Source organism: Phodopus roborovskii, unplaced genomic scaffold, assembly GCF_943737965.1.
Source record: "Phodopus roborovskii unplaced genomic scaffold, PHOROB, whole genome shotgun sequence".
Classification (NCBI taxonomy): Eukaryota; Metazoa; Chordata; class Mammalia; order Rodentia; family Cricetidae; genus Phodopus; species Phodopus roborovskii.
The window spans coordinates 27375712-27400306 of NW_026126482.1; the positions used below are offsets into that span (position 1 = coordinate 27375712).

Genomic DNA, 24595 nt, shown 5'->3' on the forward strand with positions numbered 1-24595 from the left:
CATACCATGGCAGCCTTGCAGCAGCAGCATCCTGCTCAGTGTTGAGCTAGGTCCTCCTTTATCTGACTCACCTACAGGAATGGATTTCCAGTGGATTTTCAAGCTACAATTACTCAGTTTTCTCCAAGAATAGGTTGTCAATTACCTTGATGTGAAAGTCACGGTCAACAAGGATATTTTCAGGCTTCAGGTCCTTGTGTATCACACCTTTGTCATGTAAGTAGCACATCCCTTCAATAGACTCCAAAATTATTCTTCCTTTTACAGAAAGTGGGATGCTGATCTGAAACAACATATTAAATGGAGAAGGAGCAACTACTACATCCAAGATGGTAGGATATGAGCCTGAGGTTTGTGTAAGCAGGTTTCTCCCACCAGGTGGTCTGTAGCACCAAAGTCCCTGGGAAACAAGCCCCTTTCAAGAAAGTTTCCACTCCACTCCAGGGCTGATGAGGTACTAATGCAGGATTTTGTTCAGTGTAAAAAAAAAAAAAATCAAAACTTCTGTGCCAATATGGATGTAAATAAAAATACTTTAAGAAGTCATTGATCCTCCTGCCTCCTCCTTCTTCAGCAAATCTACCTACATGCACCAGTATGGTACACAATGGAATATTTCTCAGCTGTTAAAAACAAAGATGTCATGAAATATGCAGGCAAATGGATGGAACAACAACAGCAAATCTTCCTGAGTGAAGCAGCCCAGACTCAAAAGGAAGAACATGGTATGTACTCACTCACAAGTGGCTATTAGCAGTAAAGGAAAGGAAAGCCATGCTGCAATCCACAGACCCAGAGAAACTAAGTAACAAGGAGGGTGCAAGCAGGAGGTGTGGATCTCTCTGGGAAGAGGAAACAGAATAGACATTGCTGGTGGACTGGTGAGTGGGGGATGGGAACATAAAGGTTTGGGTTGGGGTAGATAGAGGAAGAGAGTGCTGGGAGAGATAACTGGATTTGGGAGTGTTTTAGGGACCAGCTAAAAACGTAGTGTAATGAAAACTCCCAGGAGCCTAAGAGGGTGACCTTAGCTAATGGGAGATAGGGAGCCTGAATTGGCCACCTTCTATACTCAGGTAAGATTTCCTTCCAGTGGAGGGATTGGGACACCAACTCAAGTCACAGTTATGTAGCTTGGTCTTCTTGTGGGACTCCTAACAGTGGGAACAGGGGTTATCTCTGACTCCTTTGCTTGCTTTTGGGTTCCTTTTCCCCCTACTAGGTTGCCTTGTCCACCCTTAATACAAGGAAGGTATCTAGTCTTGCAGTAACTTGGTAAGCCATGTTTGGTTAATATCCATGAGAGGCCTGCCCTCTTCTGGAAAGGTAGAAAGAGTGGATGGGGCGGGGTCAGGGTGTAGAGGGGAGGTAGGGGGAAGGGACTCTGTGGAGAGGAGGGAGGGTAAACTGAAGTTGGAATGTATAAAAAAATAAAGAAAAGAAAAAGAAACCATGAATTAGGAAGCAATTGAGGGGAATGGGGGGTATACATAGGAGGTATTGAAAGGAGAAAAGAGAAGAAGGGAATGATATAATTTATTTTAACTTTTAAAAATAATTTATAAAAGAATATCCCAAGACCACTTGATACTTTATTCATTCTAAAATATCCTTTATGTCAGTGCATTATATAATAAAAACTCGTGTTTAAAAGAGCATGAAATCATGCTCCTTGCAAACAATTACATTTATTATTATTATTACTATTTCCATTTACATTTATTATTATTATTACTATTTCCATTTCTATCACTACTACAAAGATTGCACCTGTGTGCCTAAAATGATACCTAGAATATTTGAATGAAGAGCAAAATGCACAAACATTTCCCTTGCATACTCATGTGACATGACATTGTTACTTACATTAAATATAAGAATAATGTCAGGGAAACAGAAATGTGAAATGACACTAAGAGAAAATGAGTACAAGGAAGTATGTTTACACTGCTGACAGCAACATAAGCATCTCTGCCACAAGCCTGATTCTAGAACTCTGCTGGGGCCCATTAGTATTCTTTTGGTGACCTGGCAGCAGACACTTTAGTTAGATCTTTGTAGAATCTCAGGTCACTCTTAAGATTATACTTTACTTATATCAACTTCGATGTCATTATTTTAAAAATGCACATTTATATTTTAGTGGTAAAGTTTTTCAGTCTTTCTCAATACAAGAGCCAACTTACAGAAAGGATCATTCCTACAATCTATGTGTGTTTGTTACTGGTTCACTGGAGAGAAGGTCGAGGTGATGGAACTTAGATTCTCAAGTCCTACGCAATCACAGCCTTCACACCATCTGTGGTGGTTTGAATAGGTCTAGACCCCATACACTCATGTGCTTGAAGACATGGCTCAGAGGGACTGGCACTATTGGAAGGTGTGGCCTTGCTGGAGGAAGTGTGTCACTGTGGGGATGATCTCATAGGCTCAAGCTATGCCCAGTATGGCACAGTCTCCTTCCACTGCCTGTGGATCAAGATGTAGAACTCTCAGTTCCTTTGCCAGCACCAAGTCTCCCTGCATGATACCATGTTTTCTGCCATGATGATAACGGACTAAACCACTGAAACTGTAAGCTAGCCCCAATTAGATGTTTTCCTTTGTAAGAATTGCTGTGATCATGGTGTCTCTTCACAGGAATAGAAACCCAAACTAAGACACCATTTTTATCCACATTATGCTGTATCTGAACAAAAGCATCAATAGCTTGACCACCACAATAAGATGGCAGAAAGTTGGGTCTGGTGGTACATACACACCAATAGTCCCAGATAATGAGGAGGCTGAGGCAAAAGAATCACTTCAACCTAAAAGTTGAAAGCAGCACTGCTATTGTCCTTGTTTACAAAAATTAATTGATTAGTTGAAAATAGATTTGTTTCTGTCTTCATTAGTATACTTTCTGGAAAGCCTTGTTAGCAAGTATAGTTGTCCCCACCCAACCTCTTCTAGCTTCTTTTAGGTCCTTGACTTAATCTATGAAGGTTATCATTGGCTGAACCCACAGAATGCCTTCCATCATAGACAACTTATCTCTGGATCAAGGTGCCTACTGCTGTCATATGGCTGACTTTACCTGGGTTGGATGATGAGACCCATCTGGTCAACCTACAATGCCATATTAACCTTCCCATGGGTGTTTATATTTCTGAGAGATCTGCTGATTTGGCAGTTGTAAGGTATAGGGAGATGGAGGGAGGGGAAGTATTTGGTACAAAGGCAGTCAAATACTTCAGCCCCTTAACACAATCTATGTTCTGGCCAAAATCAGTGACTGGCAATTCTACAAACTAGCATCCTCTGTCTCCTTCACACATGGCATTTTCTGTCCCTGGAAGGCTTAATCTCTTGTTGTCCGCTTCAACTTGGCCTTCTGCCGGAAGCCTTTCCCAACTAGCTCATGTTGGAGTGGGCTCCTTGCCCATGTCTCACAGCAGGTGACTGTATGCCCATCAAACACAATCACATCATATGCTCACTAGCTCTTTCCACCTCTTGCACTTGACTGTCTTGCATCAGCTATGGGTTCCTGGAGAACCAGCACAAGACTCAGATCCTAATAGGCATAGAAAGTTCAAATACTTTTCTAGTTCTCATGTATTCAGTTTGTCCATTTTTAAATTTTATATTGCTGTGGGTTATATTCTAGGCTTAACCTAGAGTAACTTCTTAAATGGCCTAAAAGTATAATCGCTAACATTCCACCTTCTCAGTGTACATGTGTTCTTTATCACTTTATTTGCAATACTCAAGTTTTCATCAATCAACCCAAATTTGTCATCACTTACACTGACCATGTGTAAGAAGTAGATTCTTTGGAGGAAGATAGGTCATCTATCAATTGTGGATTAGTGAGGCGAGAGGTACTGTAAAGAGAGAACCTTGAAATTGTGACACAAAGAATTATCAGTGGGCTTGAGGGGTTGAGGAGTGAAAGACAGCCCCGAAGGAAGGGAGAGGCACAGATGTAAGAGGAACTAACTAGAAAATCCAAACTAAACCAGATATGGTGGGGCACACCTTTAATCCTAGCATTTGGGAGGCAAAGGGCGGCGGATCTCTGTGAGCACGAGGCCAGCCTGGTCTATATATTGAGTTCCAGAATAGCCAAAGCAACAGAGACCCTGCCTCAAAACAACAATCACAAAACTCCAACAAACAAACAAAGAAAAAAACAAAACAAAAAAGAAATTAGAGTGACTCTAAATAGTGAGACAGAAATCCTAAGCAGAAAGCTACAAACGAACCCCCAAGAGCAGCCAGCATCTGGCACACTAGCACAGACTGCTGTAAGGTGCCACCTACCTCGGCCTTCAGCACATGCATCAGGTTGCCCTTCTCCATGAACTCCATCACCAGCGAGTAATTCCCTTCTTCTATGATGATGCCCAGCAGCTTCACCACTCGACTGTGTCTCAGTCTGTGCATCATCTTCCCCTCCTCCAAGAGAGCCTCATTGTATCTGTGGGCAGGAAGGGTAACAGGCTGGGATGAAACCTTCTATCCAGGTGGCTAAGAAGCTGCAGTGTCCCTGCAGTGTGTCATATTGCACACATTCGTCACAGTCAGGTCTGTTCTGGTCTCCTCCAGACTGACAGGTCCTAGAAGGCTGACAGGCTTCTTCTTCTCCTCATCTTTATACCCCTCCCTCCCACCCTGCCTTAGGAACTGGCAACTGGGCACTCATGACACACAAATCACTAAAATAAAGTGTAGCACAGACCTGGCCTGGTGGAAACCGAGCTGGAGGATACAGTAAAAAAGGCATTACTCTCAAAATTGTCTGATGAGGGAGAAGTCTTCCACTGAATGCCTTTTACAAGGTTCCTAGGACTTTTGATCATAGAATTAGTCTCTTTTTGGTTTTTTTTTTTTTTTTTTTTTTTAATTTCAGGTTAGGCATTTTCACTCAAGGCTGTTTTCTTTTTACCCAGCTTTCTGTCTTCAGATATCTTTCCCACACATTACTCAAGCATTAATATCTTTTCATTAATCCCAATGTCCTCACGCGAAGTAATAGTAAGAGTTATGGTCATGCCTCACATAGCCAGTGTGTCAAGTCTCCCTGCAGATCAGCCTCATTTAGAATTCCATGTGCTTAGCCACACTGGTGGCGATAACTACTTTCTGTGGGCAGCTAGCATAGGGCCTACCCATCTCCGTTCCTGACTTACTCGGCACGGTTGGGCCCTGTGTACACCCTTTTTAGGATGACAAATCCATGACTTCTATGGAAACACAAGGACACCTTCCCGAAGCCTCCACTGTCTAGATCTTTCTTCTCCAGCAGGTCACTGGATGACATCTTGATGTTGTCCAAGGGCATGTCTGGTTGCATTTCAAATGTTCACCACACCACTTCTGGTTCTTGCTTAGTGCTGTGTCCTATAAAGAAAACAATGAGGATTATCTCAGGGCATGCTTAAAAAAAAAAAAAAACAATAACAACACAATACCACATGTTGCCAGACATGGTGCCACATGCCTGGAATCCTATTATCTAGGAGGCTGAGTGAGGAGGATTGGAGGTTTGAGGCTAGGTTGTACTCCGTAATGAGTTTTACACCAGCTCAAACAATATGACAAATTTGGTCTCAGAAAACAAAAAGCTCACAAAGGTATCACATATGTGGGGTGCCTTTGTTTTTATTCAGGATAAGTGTAATTTGTAACATGAGCTGTTCAGCTAAGAGTTATAGAAGACTATGATTTTTATTAGGAAATATGTTCCAAGTAATACCGAGAAACATTAGGGACTGGAAAACTATAAAGAAAATAGCACACTCTGAATAGGAAGATGTGAAAAAGAGTGAGGACTTCAGAGTTCTGCCCATCTCCGCTGAGGGGCATTCGGTGTTTCTCAGAATGAGGGCTTACAAGAGTACTTTGGTGGGAGGCATGGAGCTGCAGTACCAATTCTGTGTGGCAGCTTGGCTGAGTTCAACATCCTCTTGGTCACTCACTCATCCAAAGTGACTTACTATAAACAATGCCCATTCAACACAAGCAAAGTTTATTTCTACTTTAAATGCTGTGAAAAGAAGACAGAAAACTCCAAAGGAAGAGAGGTAACACATAAGGAGACAGTAGCTTATGGGTTGCAGTACGTTCTTAATGAGTACTTAAAAGGTGAAGTAGCAAGAGAAAACCCAGGAAGCCTAAGATGTGCACAAAGAACATGTCCAAGGTGATGTCTTTAGTAAGAGGAGTGGAACTCTGATGGTCATCTCCCATGGAAGCAAAGGCTCTTCCTGGGGCTCTGCCATTCCTGAGGAAACTTTCTGTTCACAGTGGAAAACACAGCCCAGAGTCAGTGCTTCACTCTGGGTGAAGACCTAAGACACTCAATAGTATCAAGAAGCACAGAGGAGGCACTAATTTCCAGGCTGGGTTATGGGAATGCTCTAAGGTGAGACATTTTTATCTTAGAATCATTCAAGGAATAGATAGTATCTTACAGACATGGTCTGCCTGTGATCTTGTCTAATAGCCTGCAGCACAATGCTTGGATAAGCAGATCTCCTACACTGTACAGAGGCTCCCTAGAGGACACTGGCATTACAGCACAGCTGATACCAGATGGACAGGACAAATGATCTTCACCATGTCTCAGGCATTGCCAAGCAAGAAGACTAGTGGTGGGGTAGAGACAAGGAGTGGAGGCTGCCTAGACGAAGGGCATGAAGGCTGAGGAGGAGTGCAGAAGGTGCTGGAGGCTTGCTAGCCAGAGCCATTGATGCAGTGCCGAGCAAGGACCTTCCTCGAGTCTGAACTCTTAATTCATTTGCCTTGTGACTTTAAGGAACTTACTCAAGCCTCAATTTCTTCATCTGTGAAAGGAAATGACAGCTCATCCTGGGACTAGCAAGGAATGTCTGAGAACATAACACATGAAAATACATTTGCCTGCCTAATGGCTCTGGTTACAGTTAGCCTTGCAGTTTATCAACACCAGGGTTCTGAGAACCCCACTGTGTCACTGGGCCTGTATACACAGGTACATTTCCAAGTGTACAAAAAGCACTTCCAATATGATGTCTTTAAAGAGAAGGGGTGGAGCTACAATAGTCACCTCCCATTGAAGTAAAGGCTGTTTCTGAGGGCTCTGCTATCTCCAAGGAAACGTCCTCTTTGAGTAAAAAATGACCCCAGAGAGCTACTGGCTTACATGTTCGATTAAGACTTCTACGTTGAATTGGAATGACTCAGCAAGTCCCTACTGACAATCTATGGGAACCCTGAAGATGGGATAGAGTGTGAAGATGGAAGCTGTAAACATTAATGCATTCTAGGCCTGATTCTTCTTTTCCTATAGATGCTCTAGGGCATGTGGACCTGCCTGGTCTTCCCCATCTCATGATGTGCCCCTCTCACCAGCCACATTATATTAAGCCCTAGTAGGGAAGACTAGAGGCTGCTGGTCTGCCAGGTGTCCAAGCACTCTCATTTCCGGGAGGGACCCATCTTAAGACTTCCTGTTATGATATATTTACAGAGTCCGGACTTCTCTCCTCCAGAAGTTATTTTAAAATTGTTTCTAATGAAGTCTACAGAGGCAAAAGAACAAAACCAAAAAACCTGTTTGGCCACTGTCCCTAGCGCCCCACAGAACCAAGCATGTGGTAAACAATTGTTTAGTAGCTAAACATTTTTACAGAATTATTTAGTTGTTAAAGAATAAAGGATATAGTTAAACTGACTTTGAAGCATTCATAAAATAGATTTTATGGCAATTTCATAGAGAAAAACAGGCATAGGGAAAGATGCCAAAATATTCACCAGCATTTGATTTACACTGCAAAACACATTTTTACTTTCTTCTCTGTACTTTTCTTAAGCCACTGTTTTGCTGTTTGCCTAGGTTGACTTGAGATTTGTGATCCTCATGCCTCAGCTTCTGGAGAGCTGTAGCTCACCATGCTAGCTCTTCTTCTTCTTTTTTTTTTTTTTAATTACATTTTCTAGAATAAACACAAATTAGATTCACAACAAAAATTATATTTTGAAAGAATCACACCTTAATTCAGTAGCTGTTGTTTTGAGGAATCAAACCTGAGTCACTGAGAAATGATATTCCTAGTAATGTCATACACAGCAGCAAAGGCATGTACAGTATGCACAAAAGAGCTGTTAGCATTCATCCATTCCCTGAAATACAGCTAAAAGCTTTCAAACTCGATGCAGGATGAAAATGTTTTATGGGTGTGGGTGGTATACTCTAATCCCAGCACTTGAGTCAGACAGAGGCAGGAGATATTGTTTGAGTTCAAGCTTACTTAGTGAGTTCCAGATCAGTCAGGGCCAGACACAGTGAGAACCCTACTCAAGAAAAAAAAAAAAAAAAAAAGGCAAAAAGAGAAGTTGTTGTGAGGGGTGGTGGTATAGGACAATGCTTACTGTTTTTGCAGAGGACCTCGGTTTGATTCTCAGCACCCATGTGGCAGTTCACAGCCACTAAAACTTTACTTACAGGGGATCTGAGCCTTCACAGTTACTAAGCACATAGGTGGTACATATATATACATGTAGGCAAAATATTCATACACATAGGAAAAATAGAATGTTTAAGAACATTCAAAAAGGCAGTGGTTAGTACTTGGATGAGAGACTGCCTAAGAATATTGGGTGCTGTGGGGGGGGGGGGAGATAAACCATACAAAATTCTTGCTGGGTGGTAGTAGCGCATGCCTTTAATTCACTCAAGATGCAGATCTCTGAGGTCCATGCCAGCCTGGTCTACATAGTGAGTTCCAGGCCAGCCAGAGCTAGAAAAACCTTGTCTAGAAAAATTTCACACACACACACACCCCACACACAAATGCTCACAGCAAATAAACTACAACCATGTCCTGAAATATGTCAAGTGTATGATTTCAACCATATAGTTCTCTCTGGCTATCTCTCCTACCTAGCTAGCCAGGCCTCCTGAAACCACTCTCTAGAAGACGGGGCTAGGGAAATGGTGGGGTCAGGGAAGAAGGTGGGGCTAGGGAAGGCTACTATCCTTTGGGAGCATGGTTCTGGATCCAAGCCAGTTTTTCCTCTAGTCTTGTGCTTTATTAGTCTAGTCTGATCTTAGTACAAATTCTCCTTTGAATATTCAATTATTTCTTCTGTGTTTTTATTTTTCCCCCTTGAATGATTCAGGTTTATGCTGCTGTTTTCTGGCAATGGTGGAGACAGAACCCAGAGCCACACACATGGCAGTCAAGTGCTGTGCTGATGAGCCCCAGTCAATTTATCAGCAGTGTATTTTGAGAGAGCCATGTGGGCAATGTATTGTAGAAGACCCAAGAACTGCAAAAACACTGAATGTAAGAGGGGAAGCCAGATAATCAAACAGTGTTTTAAAGAATTAACTAAGGCATGTTGACCTGTTATAGAAAGCCATAACTAATTTCAACTAACATCATGTCCTTTTCAATGGGATCTACTAGTGTTTGGGGATAAATGATAATTAATGCAGAACCACAGAGAAGTGAAAATTTCCCACTGAAACAAATCAGAAATTGCAAGAAACTTCAAAATTAACCCTGGCAAATATATGTATGTATGTATGAGTTCAAGCTTGCTTAGTGAATTATTCCAGGCCAGTCAGAACTACACAGGAAATATGTCTCAGGAAGTGTGTGTGTGTGTGTGTGTGTATAAACAACCTCCCCCCACTTAATGGCCGGACTCCCTTTAAACCCAATTAATTTATGCTTAAATTTGCAATGATAATCATGTATATAAGAGCAGGAGGACAGAGAATCAGAGAATGAGAGAATGTCACTTGTGTATTGTGTCCCATGTCTTCCCTAACAGAATTCTGACTGTTATGTGACATGATCAGAAGCCATCTCCAAGTTTCTTTAACTAAAACAGTCTGTGCTTTGTCCACAAACAGGGCAACGAACAAGGAATCAAACCATCAACAAAAGACAAAGTTGGAATAAAATTTAGTGAAGCACGATGAAATACATTAGCACAGTGTGACCTGTGAGTTAATCTCATCAGGACTATTTGCAATTTACAAATAAAGAAACTAAAAGTTGAGGTTAAATGATTCTTCTGAAATGAATGGATTCAAACCTTATCCCTTCTCAGACTTCCACTCTCAGTTCTCTAACACATGCTGCTTTCTAGAAAGTCTAATAAGAATTTATCTTTTGAAAACCCCATGCAGATAAAACCCCAGACGAAAAGACCAAATTGTTGCCAGGCGTAATGATACATGCCTTTAATCCCAGCACTGAGGAGACAGAGGCAGGTGGATCTCTGAATCCTAAGTTTGCGGCCAGCCTAGTCTACAGAGTGAGAACCAGGACAACCAGGGCTACACAGAGAAATTTGTCTTGAAAAACAAAACAAACAAAATCAATATTATTCATGTCTTTATAATAAGACACATCTGTCAGAATAATATTCAACCAAAGTGTGGGAAACTATATTTTTGATTCAATTCCAAGATTCTACTGGTGAATCTTGGAATTCACATGTCGTGAATTAACCATGCCCAGTTTGTAAGTTGTTACCTTAAGCATATTTCTTAACACAGTCCTGGAAACTTAACGTTATGTATGAGGCCCAAAGAAAGAGAAAAATGAAAATTAAAGTTGGTTAACTGTTGGTGCTGCTTTTCAGTAATGCAACAAAATAAGTTCCCTTTTAAACAAGACTAATCTTCATTTTTTATATGAAGCAGAGCCTTAGTAGTGTCTTTCCAATGGGTACAAAATTACATGACTAAGTCATTACATCTCAAAGTTCACATTGCCACTGAGTTTTCATATGCTAAGAAAGAATCAACAGCTTTCTAAAGATCGGAGGACCTTTGTGGAATTTCCTGATTAAAACAGCCTCACTCTGCCCTAAATAAATGAACAAGTAAATCAAAACGACCTACAAGAGACAAAGAATGGAGTCACCCCGGACCGAACCACCCAACCTCAGGAGGATCTGTCCAACACTTAGGTGGAGAGGTTGTGGTTTATCTTCTTCATAACCCAGAGGGGATCCGCAGCAATCCATTAAAGCAAATACTACTGAGGACCAGAGAAGCCTTGGACGTTGACGCTCTTCTCTCGCCGAGGTCGTGGATCGATTGCTCCTCATTTGCTAGCTCACCTCTGAGATAATGATGAAAGCTACTGATTGCCTTGCAAACTTCCCGCTGCCCAAGTACAACGGTAGTAGACTGTGTTGGTTGGTTGGTCCAGGAACATTTACGTAGCCTTGTTTGAGCACCAACACTTCAAAAAACACATCACCCCTACTAAGAGAACGGTAAGAGAGAAACACCCGTCGTACTGTCACACCACAACGGTGGTCACCGCGCAGAGGTCCACTTTCTGTCGCGACTTGAGCTAAAACGACCTCAAACAGGGTCCAACCTCTCCCGTTAGATGGCAGCCAGCGTCTCCCGCACCTCTCGACTTCCGGGTATGCCGGCGACCCCGCCCACCACCCCGCTTCCGGAGACGAGCCCAGCACTCCGGCCCACGCTCTAGGATCGCGCGGTCCCCGCCTATTCCGGGAAGCCAGCCGCCGAGGAAACTAGCGGCGCACCGGGCTTCGGCCCCCGCGCCGCCTTACCTCAGGGTTACTTCCGTTTTCCGCGGCCAGGCGCTGCGGCCCAGGTGAGCACACCGGCCGGCGGGCGGTGGGCGTCAGGAGCGGCGCCTCGCCGTGGCCGCCCGGCCAGGACGGCGCCTGGGCCCTGCTCCTCGAGGACGCCACCGAGCTCGGCGCCGAAGTGGCGCCCAGCCAGGTCCAGGCTCACCGCGAGCACCGCGCTCCTCCGAGGGCCCGCGCGGCCGTGCGACAGCCGGGAGGTGAGCGGCACCGGCACCGACACCCACACCCGCGCTCGCGACGCCGCTCCGGGGGCCGCGCGTCCTCCGCTGGGTGGGGCGGCGCGAGGCTGTCTCTGCCTCTGTCTCCGCCTCTGCTCACGCCCCGGGGTGGTGAGCGCGGGAGGGTGCCAGCCTCCGAGCTGGGCCGGGAGCCCCGCCGACCACGCCGCCTTCCTTCGCACGTCGATCCCGGAGGCCCGCCCGCGGAAAGAATCGCAGTTCTGCCTCGCTTTCCGCCTGCTTCCCAGAGAGCCCTTAAAAAGAGGTGCCCATAGCAGCTCTCTCGGGGCGGAGTCAGCTTGGCCAGCTGGAAAACACCGTGTGCGACAGTGGCAGTTGATTGAGAGCCCGGCAAATGAATACTCATCTGCCACGGCGGGCTGTCGAGGGAGAAGTGCGATTATTTTGTAGCCCTCTAAAATGGTAATTGTGAAATCTCAAGCAAAGGAAAAAAAAAAAAATAAGTGTTAGGACTGGTGTCATTAAGTTGCACGATTATACAGTGATCACTTACTGTCAAAAGGTAATTAGTGGAAAGGGAGAGGACTACAAAAGATGCGGTAAAGAAGTCTTACTAATGCATACACACAACTAACCACCCATCTTAAGAAAATCCACAGCCCTTTTAACAGATACCTAACCATGCAGGTAAACATTAAAAAGATGCTCAGTGTCATAGGACGCAAAGTACTCATAAATTGACCAAACTAAAATGCTCAACACTCACAAAGAGAAGGAAGGCAGAACGTTACCTTTATGTATGACTTAGCAGTTTCACACACTGGTATGTACCCAAGTGAACATAAATCTGATGCACAGACAAATACACCTAAGTTGAGTTTTTGTTGTTTATTTGGAGGGGAGTTGAGGGTGTGTGTGCAAAGTGCACATATGTGAAGTCTATACTTCTACCTCTAGTATCTCTTAATTATGCAAACCCTCCACTTCCCCCCCCCCCCCCAGACAAGGCCTCACTTTAACCTTTCGGTTGTGGAGTCCTCTGCAAGAACAACCACTGAACCATTTCTCCCAGCTCTGTATCTGAATTTTTGTGGCAGCTTTTCATAACTGCCAAAACTTGAAAGCAAATGAGTTACTTTTCAATAGCTCTAGTAAATGGAATACTACTTGACACTAGAATGAATTGTAGAATTAAAATATTCAGTGTTTTTAATATTTCTAAGAGAAATCAATATTAAAAAACTACACAATATGATTTCAAATATGACATCCTTAATGAGGGAAAGCTATGGAAATTCTACAAGGCCAGTGGTTGCCAAGAGTTTGCAGGGAAATGGAATCTACAAGTAAAGCATAAGGATTTTTTTTTTTTTTCACACTGAAACCATTTCATTTGACTACAGTCCCATGCATACCTGTCATGGCATGCAATGCTCTTTCTACTCCACTGATGTAGAACAAAAAAAATATAGGAGGATAGAAAGATGGGAGTAGTTTTTTAGGGTAACCAGACTGAAATGACAGAGACTAAAAAGTGTCATGTGGGTCTAAAAGCTGAAGACCCCATGTTGCTGGCAATGGTTCATTCTTCAAACTTGAGACCTCAGAATTAGGGAAGCTGTTGATAATGCCTTTACAGTGTATGGTTAGGTTTTATTACTGTTAACATCTTAACTAGACCTAACTTAACATTGTAAGTTTACCAGAGAGAATAGTTCTGTACTACCTGAGGTATCAAGCATTAACTAGGCTATTTGAGATGTATACCCCATGAATAAGGAAGTACTATTAAATTGATAATCCCTATTTTCTCCTTTTATTATTGTTGTTATTATTATTATTATTGCTTTGTCTTCTAGGAATTTATCAAAGTTGCTGATCTCCTAAGTTAGGGTTTTATTTTTCTATTTTCAGGTTCATTGACTTGTACTATCCTTTTTTGAGACAGGATTTCTTTGTGTAGCCCTGGCTGTTACGGAATTATCTCTGTAGACCAGGCTGGAAGGCATGCACCACTACTGCCCAGCTGATTTCTACTATCTTTATTATTTCTTTCTGTTTGTAATGGCCCTATCCTTTTCTTGTTAGTATTGAATTACAGTTTATTGTTTTAAGACTTCCTTTTCTAATAAAAACATTTTAATGCGGAAACTTCCTTTTTAGTCTTCCTTTGCCCACGTCAGATGTTTTCATATATTTTATTTCTACTTTTACTCAGTCAAGTCTCTTTTTGACCCATAACTCATTGATAAGTGTATTGTTTATTTTCCTAGTATGTAGTGGGGTTTTTGGTTTTTTATTGTTTGTTTGTTTTTCTCTTAAGAAAGGGTCTTAACTATGTAGATTTGGCCAACCTTGAACTCAAGAGATTCACCTGCCTCTGCCTCCTGGGTTCTAAGATTAAAAGTGTATACCATCATCCAGGCTTCCATTATCTTTTTATTGGTTTCTAGTTTAGTTTTGTATTAAAATAGAACATACTTTGTATAATTCCAATTCTATATGGGTATGATTCAGGATGAATGTTCCACATATCCCTGGACACCATCCATGTACATTCTATTTTGCTGGGAATAGTGTTCCATAAGTGTCAGTTGGATCTAGTTGGATCATGATATTTTTTCAATAATTCCATGTCCTTACTGTTTTTCTGCCTCTGGTTCTATCTATTGCTGATGATAAATCTGTAGTTATCTGAGTTGCTGCTCCCTTTTGGAACTACATGATATGGAAGATACTTTCAAGAGGTGATCTTTAATTTTTAGGCTTTTTAAAAAATTTTATGTGTATGAGTGTTTGCTTGCATGTATATAAGAACACCACATGTATGTACTCAGAGTCCAGAAGAGAGTATTGGATCCTCAGAACTGTAGTTACGGATAATTGTGAGCTGCCATGTGGGTTCAGGGATCCAAATCCTGGTCATCTGCGGGAGCATCAAGTGCTCTTAACTCCCAACCCATGTTTCCAGCCCTGTCTTTAGATTTTAATAGTTTTGTCATGATATATCTGAGTATGGATTGTCAATTGTATTATGATCATTGTATTTTTCAGTTTTTAGTCTTGCATTTCTTTTTTATAGCCTCCATTCCTTTACTGAGACTTTCCACTTTTCTATTGTTTGATAGCCTAATTGTGATTCAACATTGAAAAAGTTTGTTTGTTTTTGTTTTGGGAGCTAGACAGCATAACTTCATTGTCAAGATGTCACAGGTTTGGTTCCTTTCAGAGTTTCTGATTATCCCAGTTTATGGTGACTTTGGGCAGTCCTTGATGTTCCTTGTCATTCAGCTACATTTCATTTCATTTGGTTCTTCCTCAAGTGGCCTTTTCTTTTGGATCTCCCCTCTTCCCCAAATCCTCTTCTATATCCTCATAGAATGACATCAGTTACTGAATTTAGGGCCACTATAAGTACAGGATAGTTGGGGCAGGAGAGATGGCGGTTAAGAGCACTGGCTGCTCCTCCAGTGGTCCTGAGTTCAATTCCCAAAAATTACATGTTAGCTTGCAGTAATTTGTAATGAGATCTGGTGTTCTCTTCTGGTATGCAGGCATACATGCAGGCAGATTGAACACTGTAATACATATTAAATAAGTAAATCTTTAAAAAGTAGTATCAAGTACAAGATAGTCTCTCAAGATTCGTAATTACCCCTGTAAAGATCCTCTTTCCAAATGTAGTCAGTTTCTCAGGTATTGGAGGTTAGAATATATGGCTATCTTTTTGATCGGACACAGTTCAATCCACTACAAAGTATGCATTACTTGTAATGGAATTCTCCAATTTTAAGTATTTAGTTTTGACAAATAAATATAGTAGCATGCCTGCCACTGAATCATGACTCAGAAAACCTTCAGCAGCTTAGGGAGTTCTCCACAATTTTATGGTCTCTCTCTTCATCCCATCTCTTGGTTACCATAGATCTTTCTGTAACGTTCAATAAATGAAATATAAATACATACACACTCTTCATCCTTTTGTGTCTTGGCTTTTTTGACTTAGCAGAGTGCTCCTGGGAGTCATCCATGTTAAATGTATTAGTGAAATCAATAGGTTTGAAAATGTTTGAATTTAAATATCAGTTTCAGAAATAGTACAATGAATACCCTGCTCTTCAGCTCACAGTTGTGAACATTTTGCTATGCTTGTGTTGTCTTTATCTTACACTTCATTGTCACACATTTTGCTAAGTTGTTGCTTAAATCACATCTTGCAAGGACAAGGATCTTTTTTACTGTGCCACTTTTATAACCACTACAATGAATGTATTGTAAAGTTTTTGTCTTAAAGTCTGTCATGTGAGTATACTTTTCTCTACAAATATCAGAAAAGAAGACACAAAACTACTGTTCAGAGATGAATAATGTCTACTTAATATCTGTGTTAACATCTTTGATTTTTTTTCTTCTCATACAAGTTGAGACTTACTGGTATTTTGAATGCCAAATGATTTTGGATTGCATTATGGATATTTTGGCTGTGATGTTAGGCTGGGTGCTAGTCAATATGAGGAATGCTGTTAGCTTTGTTTTATCCAGATACCAACATGGTAGTGTCAGGCCACAGGTTACATTATGCACATTTGCAATTTGATCTTTTTTTCCATGTGCATATTCAGTAGCCCAAATACTACTTTTTTTTTTTTTTTTTTTTTTTTTTTTTTTTTTTAAGTTAAGTTGTGTCTTTGGCAAGCTGATTAAGGTCAGATCCATACATATGAAACTCTGAAATGATCTAGATACTATATAAACTTTATAGTGCTGCCTACCTCTGCTTACTTTTCTTGCTCTTGGTGGTCTACCCAGTACTTTTCTGCTTCATGGACACTTCTATTTCTAGTCTGCATGCAGAAAGCTGGGGCTTTTGCTGCCCATTGCCATTTCCATACGTTCACCCTGTCTGGACCTAAGACATAAGAAAGAGGAAAGCTGGAATGTATGGTTCAAAAAGATTTGGTTTATGTCTTCAAGGTTTTAGTTTTTGTGGGCTCCATTTGTTACAACAAACGGGATTTCTATAAAACCAAATAAAGCTTCATATTAGATACTTTTACTGGTGTTTTGGGGTTTCTGTTGCTGTGAAGAGACACTATGACCATGGCAGCTCTTACAAGGAAACATTTAATTGGGGCTGGCTCACAGAGGTTTAGTTCATTATCATCATGGGTATGCAAGCAGTACTGGAGAGGTAGCTAAGAGTTCTACACCCAGATTGGCAGGTAGCAGGAATAGAGTGACACTGGGATTGGCTTGAGCTTCTGAAACCTCAAAGCCCATTCCCAGTGACATATTTCCTCCAATAAGGCCACACCGTCTTATAGTGCTACTCTCTATGGGCCTTTGGGAACCATTTGCATTCGAACCACAGCTGGCGATTGAAAGAAAATCCAGAAAATCCAAGGAACAAATTATTTGATTCTTAATCCAACTTGTTAGTATTCAGGCATCTGTACTGGCCTGCCCTTGGGGTTCTGACAGGATATGCCCTCAGCTGCAGCAACTAAGAGCACTGCCTTGGCACAGTCACTATGGTCCTTTTTGAAAGGGCCCTGCCCACCTCCCATATTCTCTCTCTCTCTCTCTCTCTCTCTCTCTCTCTCTCTCTCTCTCTCTCTCTCTCTCTCTCTCTCTCTCTCTCTCTCTCTCTCTTTGTCATACAAATCTGTTACTTGTTTGGTTATAATTACCCCAGGATATTTTATATTGTTTGTGGTTATTGTGAAGGCTGTTGTTTCCTTGATTTTTTTTCTCAATCCTTTTGTCATTTGTGTATGGGAGGGCTGTATATAAAAGAAAAGAAAAAAGAATTGATTAATTTTTTATTTGAAGTCTATTTTGTTTCATATTAGAATGGATACACCAGCTTGCTTTCTAGATCCATCTGCTTGGAAGATCTTTTTCCAACCCTTTGCTCTGAGAAGATGCCTATTTTCTCAGATGGTGAGGTGTTTTTCTTGTATTCAGCAGAAGGATGGATCCTATTTTTTACATCTTTTCTGTTAGCCTTTTTATTGGGGAGTTGAGTTCATTGATATTGAGAGATATCAATGATCAATGATTGTTTATTCCTGTTATTTTGTTGGTGGTGGTGGTGTGTGAGTGTGCATGTGAATATGTGTATGTTTGTGTTTGCATGTGCATGTATGTGTGTGTTATGCATACACACCTTCCTTCTTTTGGCTGTGTTGGTGTGAAATTATTTCCTGCATTTTCATGGGTGTAGTTAATCTCCTTGGGTTGTAGTTTTCTTTCTAGTATCTTCTGTTGGGCTGGATTTATAGATAGATATTGTTTAAATTTGACTTTATCATTGAGTATCTGTTTTCTCCACCCATGATAATTGAAAGTTTTTTTTGAGTATAGTAGTCTAGGCTGCCATCTGTGGTCTCTTAGAGTCTTCAGGATATCTGTCAGGCCATTTTGGCTTTTAGAGTCTCCATTGAGAAGTCAGGTTTAATTCTAATAGATCTACCTTTATATGTTATTTTCTCTTTTCCCCTTGTAGCTTTTTAATATTCTTTCTTTGCTTTGTTTGTTTAGTGTTTTGATTATTATGTGGTAAGGGGACTTTCTTTTCTAGTCCAATCTGTTTGGTGTTCTGTATGTTTCTTGTACCTTGATAGGCATGCATCTCCTTCTTTAGGTTAGGGAAAAAAAAATCCTTCTGTGATTTTGTTGAAAACATTTTCTGGGCCTTTGTGCTGGGATTCTTCTTCTATTCCTTATTTTTAGGGTTGCTCCTTCCATATTGTCTCAGATTTCCTGAATGTTTTGTGTGAGGAATTTTTTAGACTTAACATTTTCTTTGACTGGTGTATCTATTTCCTCTGTGGTATCTTCAATGCCTGAGATTTTTCTCTTCCATTTTTTTTTTTTTTGTATTCTGTTGGTGATACTTGTATCTGTACTTCCTGTTCACCTACCTAGATGTCCATTTTCAGAATTCCCTCAGTTTCTGTTTTCTTTATTGCTTTTATTTCCATTTTCACTTTCGGAACACTTTTATTTGTTTCCTTCAAGTTTTTGTTTTTTTCTTGGCTTTCTTTAAGAGATTTACTCATTTCCTTCCATTTTTTTGTCTCTTCCATGATTTAAGGGATTTAATCACTTCTTTAATGAACTCTATCATCTTCATAAAGCTGTCTTTAAGGTGTTGTTCTTGTGTTTCAGCTAGGTTGGAATATTCAGGGCTTGCTGTAGTTGGATAGTTTGGGGTGATTATTAAAGTCTAGGGCTTATTTCTGGGTTTGTCTTTGTTGGTGTTTTGGCCCTTTGTTTCTGTTTCTTCTCTGGTTTTCTGGCTTGTGTGGCCTGTGGTTGAACATAGGGGTCTCCACCTGATTGGGGTAGGGTTCTGGTGGCCTGTGTGGCTGCTGATCCAGCAAGAAGTCTCTGCCTGAGTTAAAGGCTGGTTTAGTAAGGAGGATGGGGGTTGAGATGGTGTTGAGGGACATACAGAGAGTGGAGGAGGTCTGTAGGCAGGTGGCCTACCTGGAGTTCTGGTGGCCAGTGTGACCTCTGGTTCAGCAGAGAGTCTCTGCCTGAGTTAAGGTCTAGGCTATGGTGAAGAGGATGATCAGGGATGGTGTGGGTGTTCGTGTACCTAGAGAGTGGAGGAGGTCAGAGGGTGGGCAGCTTACTGGGTCTTCTGACAAGTGTGGCCTGTGTTTGGATAAGGGGTGTCTGTTGGAGTTAGGGGCTAGAGGATTGGGTCTGTTAGAAGCTAGAGAGTGGGGAGGGTCATCGGGCTGGTGGCCTACCTGGTCTTCTGGCAGGCATGGCCTGTGACTGGGCCAATATAGAACTTCTAACTCAATTCAGTTATTAAAAAGCAGAATTTATCAGGATACACACAGAGACACCAATGTAAATTTCCCAGACACAGCTTAAGAATAGTGAGGCAATCCATAAAACTTGCTTCCCCAACAGGTTAAAGTTGAAAATGTAGTATGTGCATCAAAGTATTTGATAGTGTTCAGTAACCATTCATAGCAGTGGTGAATCTGTAGATGATCATCTAATAAGGTGACAGACATCACCAAAGGAAGTGAAGACAGCTTGGAGACTCACTGTTTTTTACAAAAAGCAGAAGCAAGATGCTTTTTGTTAGAGATATTGACTTATCCCTTGAGGATGCTCCTTAAAAACATCTCCTAAGATACTGGGATTCTTCTAAAAACAAAGAAGAGAGAGAGAGAGAGAGAGAGAGAGAGAGAGAGAGAGAGAGAGAGAGAGAGAGAGAGAGAGAGAGAGAGGTACAAAGTACAAGAGTTAGATCAAACAGGTATTCTCTCTAACCTGAGAGTTCTCAGGGGTCCCCATGTAGAGGAGCAGAGCTGCAGCTGCCACATGGACCACTCAACTGAATTTAGATCTGCAAGAGAGCTAGAGAAACTGAAAAGCAAAGGAAAGCAGCTGAGAAGACAGAAGCAGAGAGTACACCTTACTTAAATTTCTGAAGACAGTTAGTGGACACTGTTCTCTGCCTTGACTTGCTTACACATGAAGATGGCAAGATGAGAGTCAGTACTTTGGATATTGAGTGTGTCCTCCAGAAGTTCATGTGCTGGGATCTCGGTCCTCAGTGTGGTTGTGTTGAAGTGGTAGAACCTTTAAGAAGTGGGGCCTAATAGAAGAGTGATCGGATCACTGGAGGCACTGCCCGGAGAAGGGCTTAATTTAATTATCAGGAGAACTCAGCTACCTCAAGAACAGTTTTTTTGTTTGTTTGGGGTGGGGGATTGGCTGGGGGCAGGGAGATGGACATGGAGAGGGAGAAATTGAGTGTGAGCCTAGTTCCTTATAGTGGCACACCATTTGATATGCCAAGCAGAGGACAGAATGAAGACAGGGACAGTGGCATTGCTCCATCAGCTTCACTAAATACCCTTTTAATTAAGCCCTTCCCATCTCTATTTGTGGTTGTGATCCTAGCCTTTAATGGCTGAGCCATCTCTCCAGTCCCTCTTCCCATCTCTAAATTCCCCCTACATGCTCTTCTAAGCAGTTTTTAGCAACACTGGCTTCAAAGTCAGAAAGTCTGGAAAATGGCATCATTCCATGGAATCAATGGTGAGGCATTTAGCTTGGCTGAAGAAACCTTTAGCTTTAATCCAGCCATGGTTAGGAGGCAGAAAGTTGCCATCAGCATCATATTTTCCTTATGCGAGAATGAACAGCACCAGGGAACTTCCAAGACCCACACCACCCCACCCCCATACACATGAACAGGTGAAGAGGGCAATTGAAAAAGCCAAGATCTACAGAAAGAGCAGAGTCAAGTGTCCACATGCAGTTTTATGTGAGCTGTCTGATAAAAGTTCTGAGAGAATTGAGAGAATCTGGAATCTGCATTAGCTGAATCAGTGTGGTTTATCATGGTATCAGACATTCAGGGGAAAAGAAACAGCTCTGTCATTGCTTTTGCAAGGAATTTATACATTTGATTGAACAAATCAACAAAACCAAGTTTTTGCTGTCTTATTGACTGCAGTGCTAATTTACTACTTGAGCTTGCTATCAACTGCCATGCCTTTTGATCACACTCCCATTAAATCCTCTTGGTGGCTAAACTTCTCAGTTGGTGGCTAAAACACAACCATGTAATCTTCTCCTGGCATAGCTAGGTTAGTACTTAATTGGACTGTTCAGAGAGTGTGTGGGACAAAATAGGAAGCATGTAGAGTTTGTAGCTTGTACTGACTGTGGTCCACAACAAGGGAAGGGGGATTTGAATTTTCAAGCTTTATTCTTAATCTCCCATCCATTGCTAGTAACTTTGCTCTGCTATTTTGCAGCAGTATGAGTAAATTAAGTTCTCCATTTCAGAGGCTGTTCACCATGGCACTGGGTTCCTTAATTATCAACCCAAATGGAGGAGGGGGAGGGCATTCTTTTCCTTCCTTTTGATCTCTTTTTTATTTTATTTTTCTTATTTTACATATTTGTCTCAGTTCCACTTTCCCTCCCTCCCTACCTCTCTTCCATGTTAAGAGTAAGTTTTCCCTGCCCAGCCACCTGGTCCCTGAGCCGTGTCAGCCCCAAATAACACACAGAAACTCTGTATTCGATATAAAGCTGTTGGTCAGTTACTAGCATTTCTTATTGGCTAGCTGTCTTAAATATTAACCCATTTCTATTAATCTATGTATTTTCATGTGGTCTTATCTTACCAGAGAGAGGGACCAGCGTTCTGCTCTCTCAAGTCTCTACATGCTGACTCCTCCCTACTACTTCCTTTTTTCTACCTAGTCTCCTAGTCCCATCTTGCTTTCCTATTGGCCAACAGTGCTTTATTCATTAACCAATACGAGAAACATGTTTACAGAATAACATCTCCCATCACCTCCTCTTTTCTGTCTAAAATAAAAAGAAGGGTTTTAAACAACATAGTAAAATATATTTCAAAACAGTTATCAAATAAGAACCACAGTTAACAATATTTAATACATTAACATTTAGTAAGATTTAAAGAATTCTATCTTTGTGAGTCTAAAGTATTGTATGTAATTTATCTTTAATCCTAACTAAGGAAAACTATAACCATAACTATGTGTCTTCAATTCCATCAAAGACCACAGAAGGATAATGTATAAATGCCAGAAATGACAGAGACAATTCACTGCCTGGTCAGTCACCCTAAGTTCTTCTGTAATGTTTCATCTTCAGCCGATAGGCCATAGTGTGTCTGGCAGACTCCTCAGCAAAGCAGGAAACTTTAAACTGTCCACTTGTATTGGCAGTTTGTCAGTCACTTTTCTCTGTGTCCTGTACACTGTCTGGCAGACTCTTCCATAAAGCAGGAACCCTGTAGCAATGTCCATCTTGTATCAGCAGTCACTTTTCTGTGGGTCCTGCATGTCCAGCTTATACAGCATAAAGTCAAACAGTTCAGACAAGAGCAGTATCTTGCCCAAATGGCTAGTCTTGTCATATTGAAAGCAAACTCCATAACAAGTTTCGTCCATGTCCATCTTCATATCTGATGTAGGTATTGTTGCCAGGAGCAGTTGTGCCTCATTGTCAAGAAAAACCCTAAACCATTTTTAAATGCCATATTCTGTAGGCCTTTGAAAGGTTTGAAGAATATTTATTCATCTCATATATATCTCTGTATATAGAAAACCTAACTAACTTAACTTTAAGTTTTGACTATTATAGGTAACTATCTATAATCTGTATTAAATTATACATTACATTTTTAAATGAGCTATATAAACACAATACCTAAACAAGAGGAGAAATATGCATATTACAAAATTGACCTTAAATTGTATCAATAAATGAAAATCCATTCAAGGCAAAGTATTCATATCTATGCCATAATCCCCTTTTTACCTTTAAAAAGAGATTGGTTGTGGTCATTAACCATTTATAACCAACCCCATATAAATGAAAACAAACATTTATAAACAATATTTGGGAATTTGGGCATCGTTCTTTCCAAACTGCTTCCTGCTGGTAGGGGGTGCTGTCATGGGGATCCTAAGATGATGTTGAAATCCTGGCTTTAGTGGTCTGCAAGGCTGCCTTGTTCCAGCTGTTTTGAATGTTGGATCACCTGGGACCTGTTTCAGAGGGTCTTGCTTGATCAAACCATTTTAGTTTGGAAGGTATTCATAGCTTTTTATTTTCTGTGGAAACAAAAATAGAAATTCTTTTCCCCAGTAACCTGTCCTTGGACTTAAAATTGAAGTCAAATCATTTTTAAAATATATAAATTGAATTAATCCAGCAGCATTTCTTTTAACAGTTGTTATTTCCTCAGCAGTCAAACGATACAAAGACAATATAATACCGTACAGTATCCAGATTATCTCTGTGCTTTCCATCTTTACGTGGCTTTTTAATTACTCTATTTGTTCTATTTTTTCATTTTTTTGAGACAGGGTTTTTCTATGTAACTATTATGTCCTGGAATTCACTCTGTATATCAGGTTTACTTTGAAATCACAGAGATCTGCTTGCCTCTGTCTCCTGAGTGCTAGAATTAAAGGCATGTGCCACCACACCCAGCTGTTCTTTTTATTATTCTTTCTTAAACCATTTTATCCTGTTTTTTTTTTTTAAAACACTGTTTATTTTAAAACACACTGTAAACCTTTAAAGGTTTTTCTTAATCTGAATCTGTCTTTACTGTAAATCTGTATCTTTTGTGGCCACGAGTCTTTATGCAGTAAACAATAATATTGATAAAATGAAAGCCACAGCTGTGTTAGCCACGGTCTATCAAAGATGGCAGCAGGTACTTTTACCGCCAGAACTGAGAGCTGTGTTTACTGCCTTGGTCTACGCTGCCATCCAGCAGCATGTTGCCAGCTTGGAGATGTGATCACTACCATTACCAGCTCTCGTACACACCATTAAGTTGTTAGCAGAGCTCTTTAAAAACCTTTTGGTTTTTTGCCGCTTATGCTGAGTCAGGAAACCTCCCTTAAAGGAGCCTTGTAAATTTTTGCTTGTCTCTAGCAAAACAGAGTACAACCAAAAAGATGCTGCTACCAAGAAGTCTTGCTTATCTATCTCTGTTCTTTGGTTTCTAAAACCCTTTTTTAAGCTTTTGTTAAGTTTTAAGTGGAAGTTCTTATTAGCTATGTCGCGGATGCCATTTTGTTATGAGTATGTTTTTCCCTGCCAGCCTGGGCCCACTGCCGCGCCAGCCCCAAATAACACACAGAGACGCTGTATTAGATATAAAGCTGTTGGCCAGTTACTAGTTTCTTATCAGCTAGCTCTGTCTTAAATACTAACTCATTTCTATTAATCTGAGTATTTCCATGTGGTCTCATCTT

At 41.1% G+C, this 24595-nt stretch overlaps 1 protein-coding gene across 1 annotated transcript in view; it reads right to left on the reverse strand.

The window, feature by feature from the left end:
• The window catches only part of Ripk1 (receptor interacting serine/threonine kinase 1), a 30669-nt gene extending 19027 nt beyond the window's left edge, over positions 1 to 11642 (reverse strand). Inside the window, exons 1-4 of the mRNA XM_051194474.1 lie at positions 11581 to 11642; positions 5178 to 5388; positions 4309 to 4465; positions 146 to 283 (exon numbers count right to left, since the gene is read on the reverse strand). Of these exons, the coding sequence (XP_051050431.1) occupies positions 146 to 283; positions 4309 to 4465; positions 5178 to 5341 (459 nt within the window). The 5' untranslated portion in view covers positions 5342 to 5388; positions 11581 to 11642. The remainder of the gene's footprint in view (positions 1 to 145; positions 284 to 4308; positions 4466 to 5177; positions 5389 to 11580) is intronic.
• Positions 11643 to 24595: the final 12953 nt, after the last annotated feature.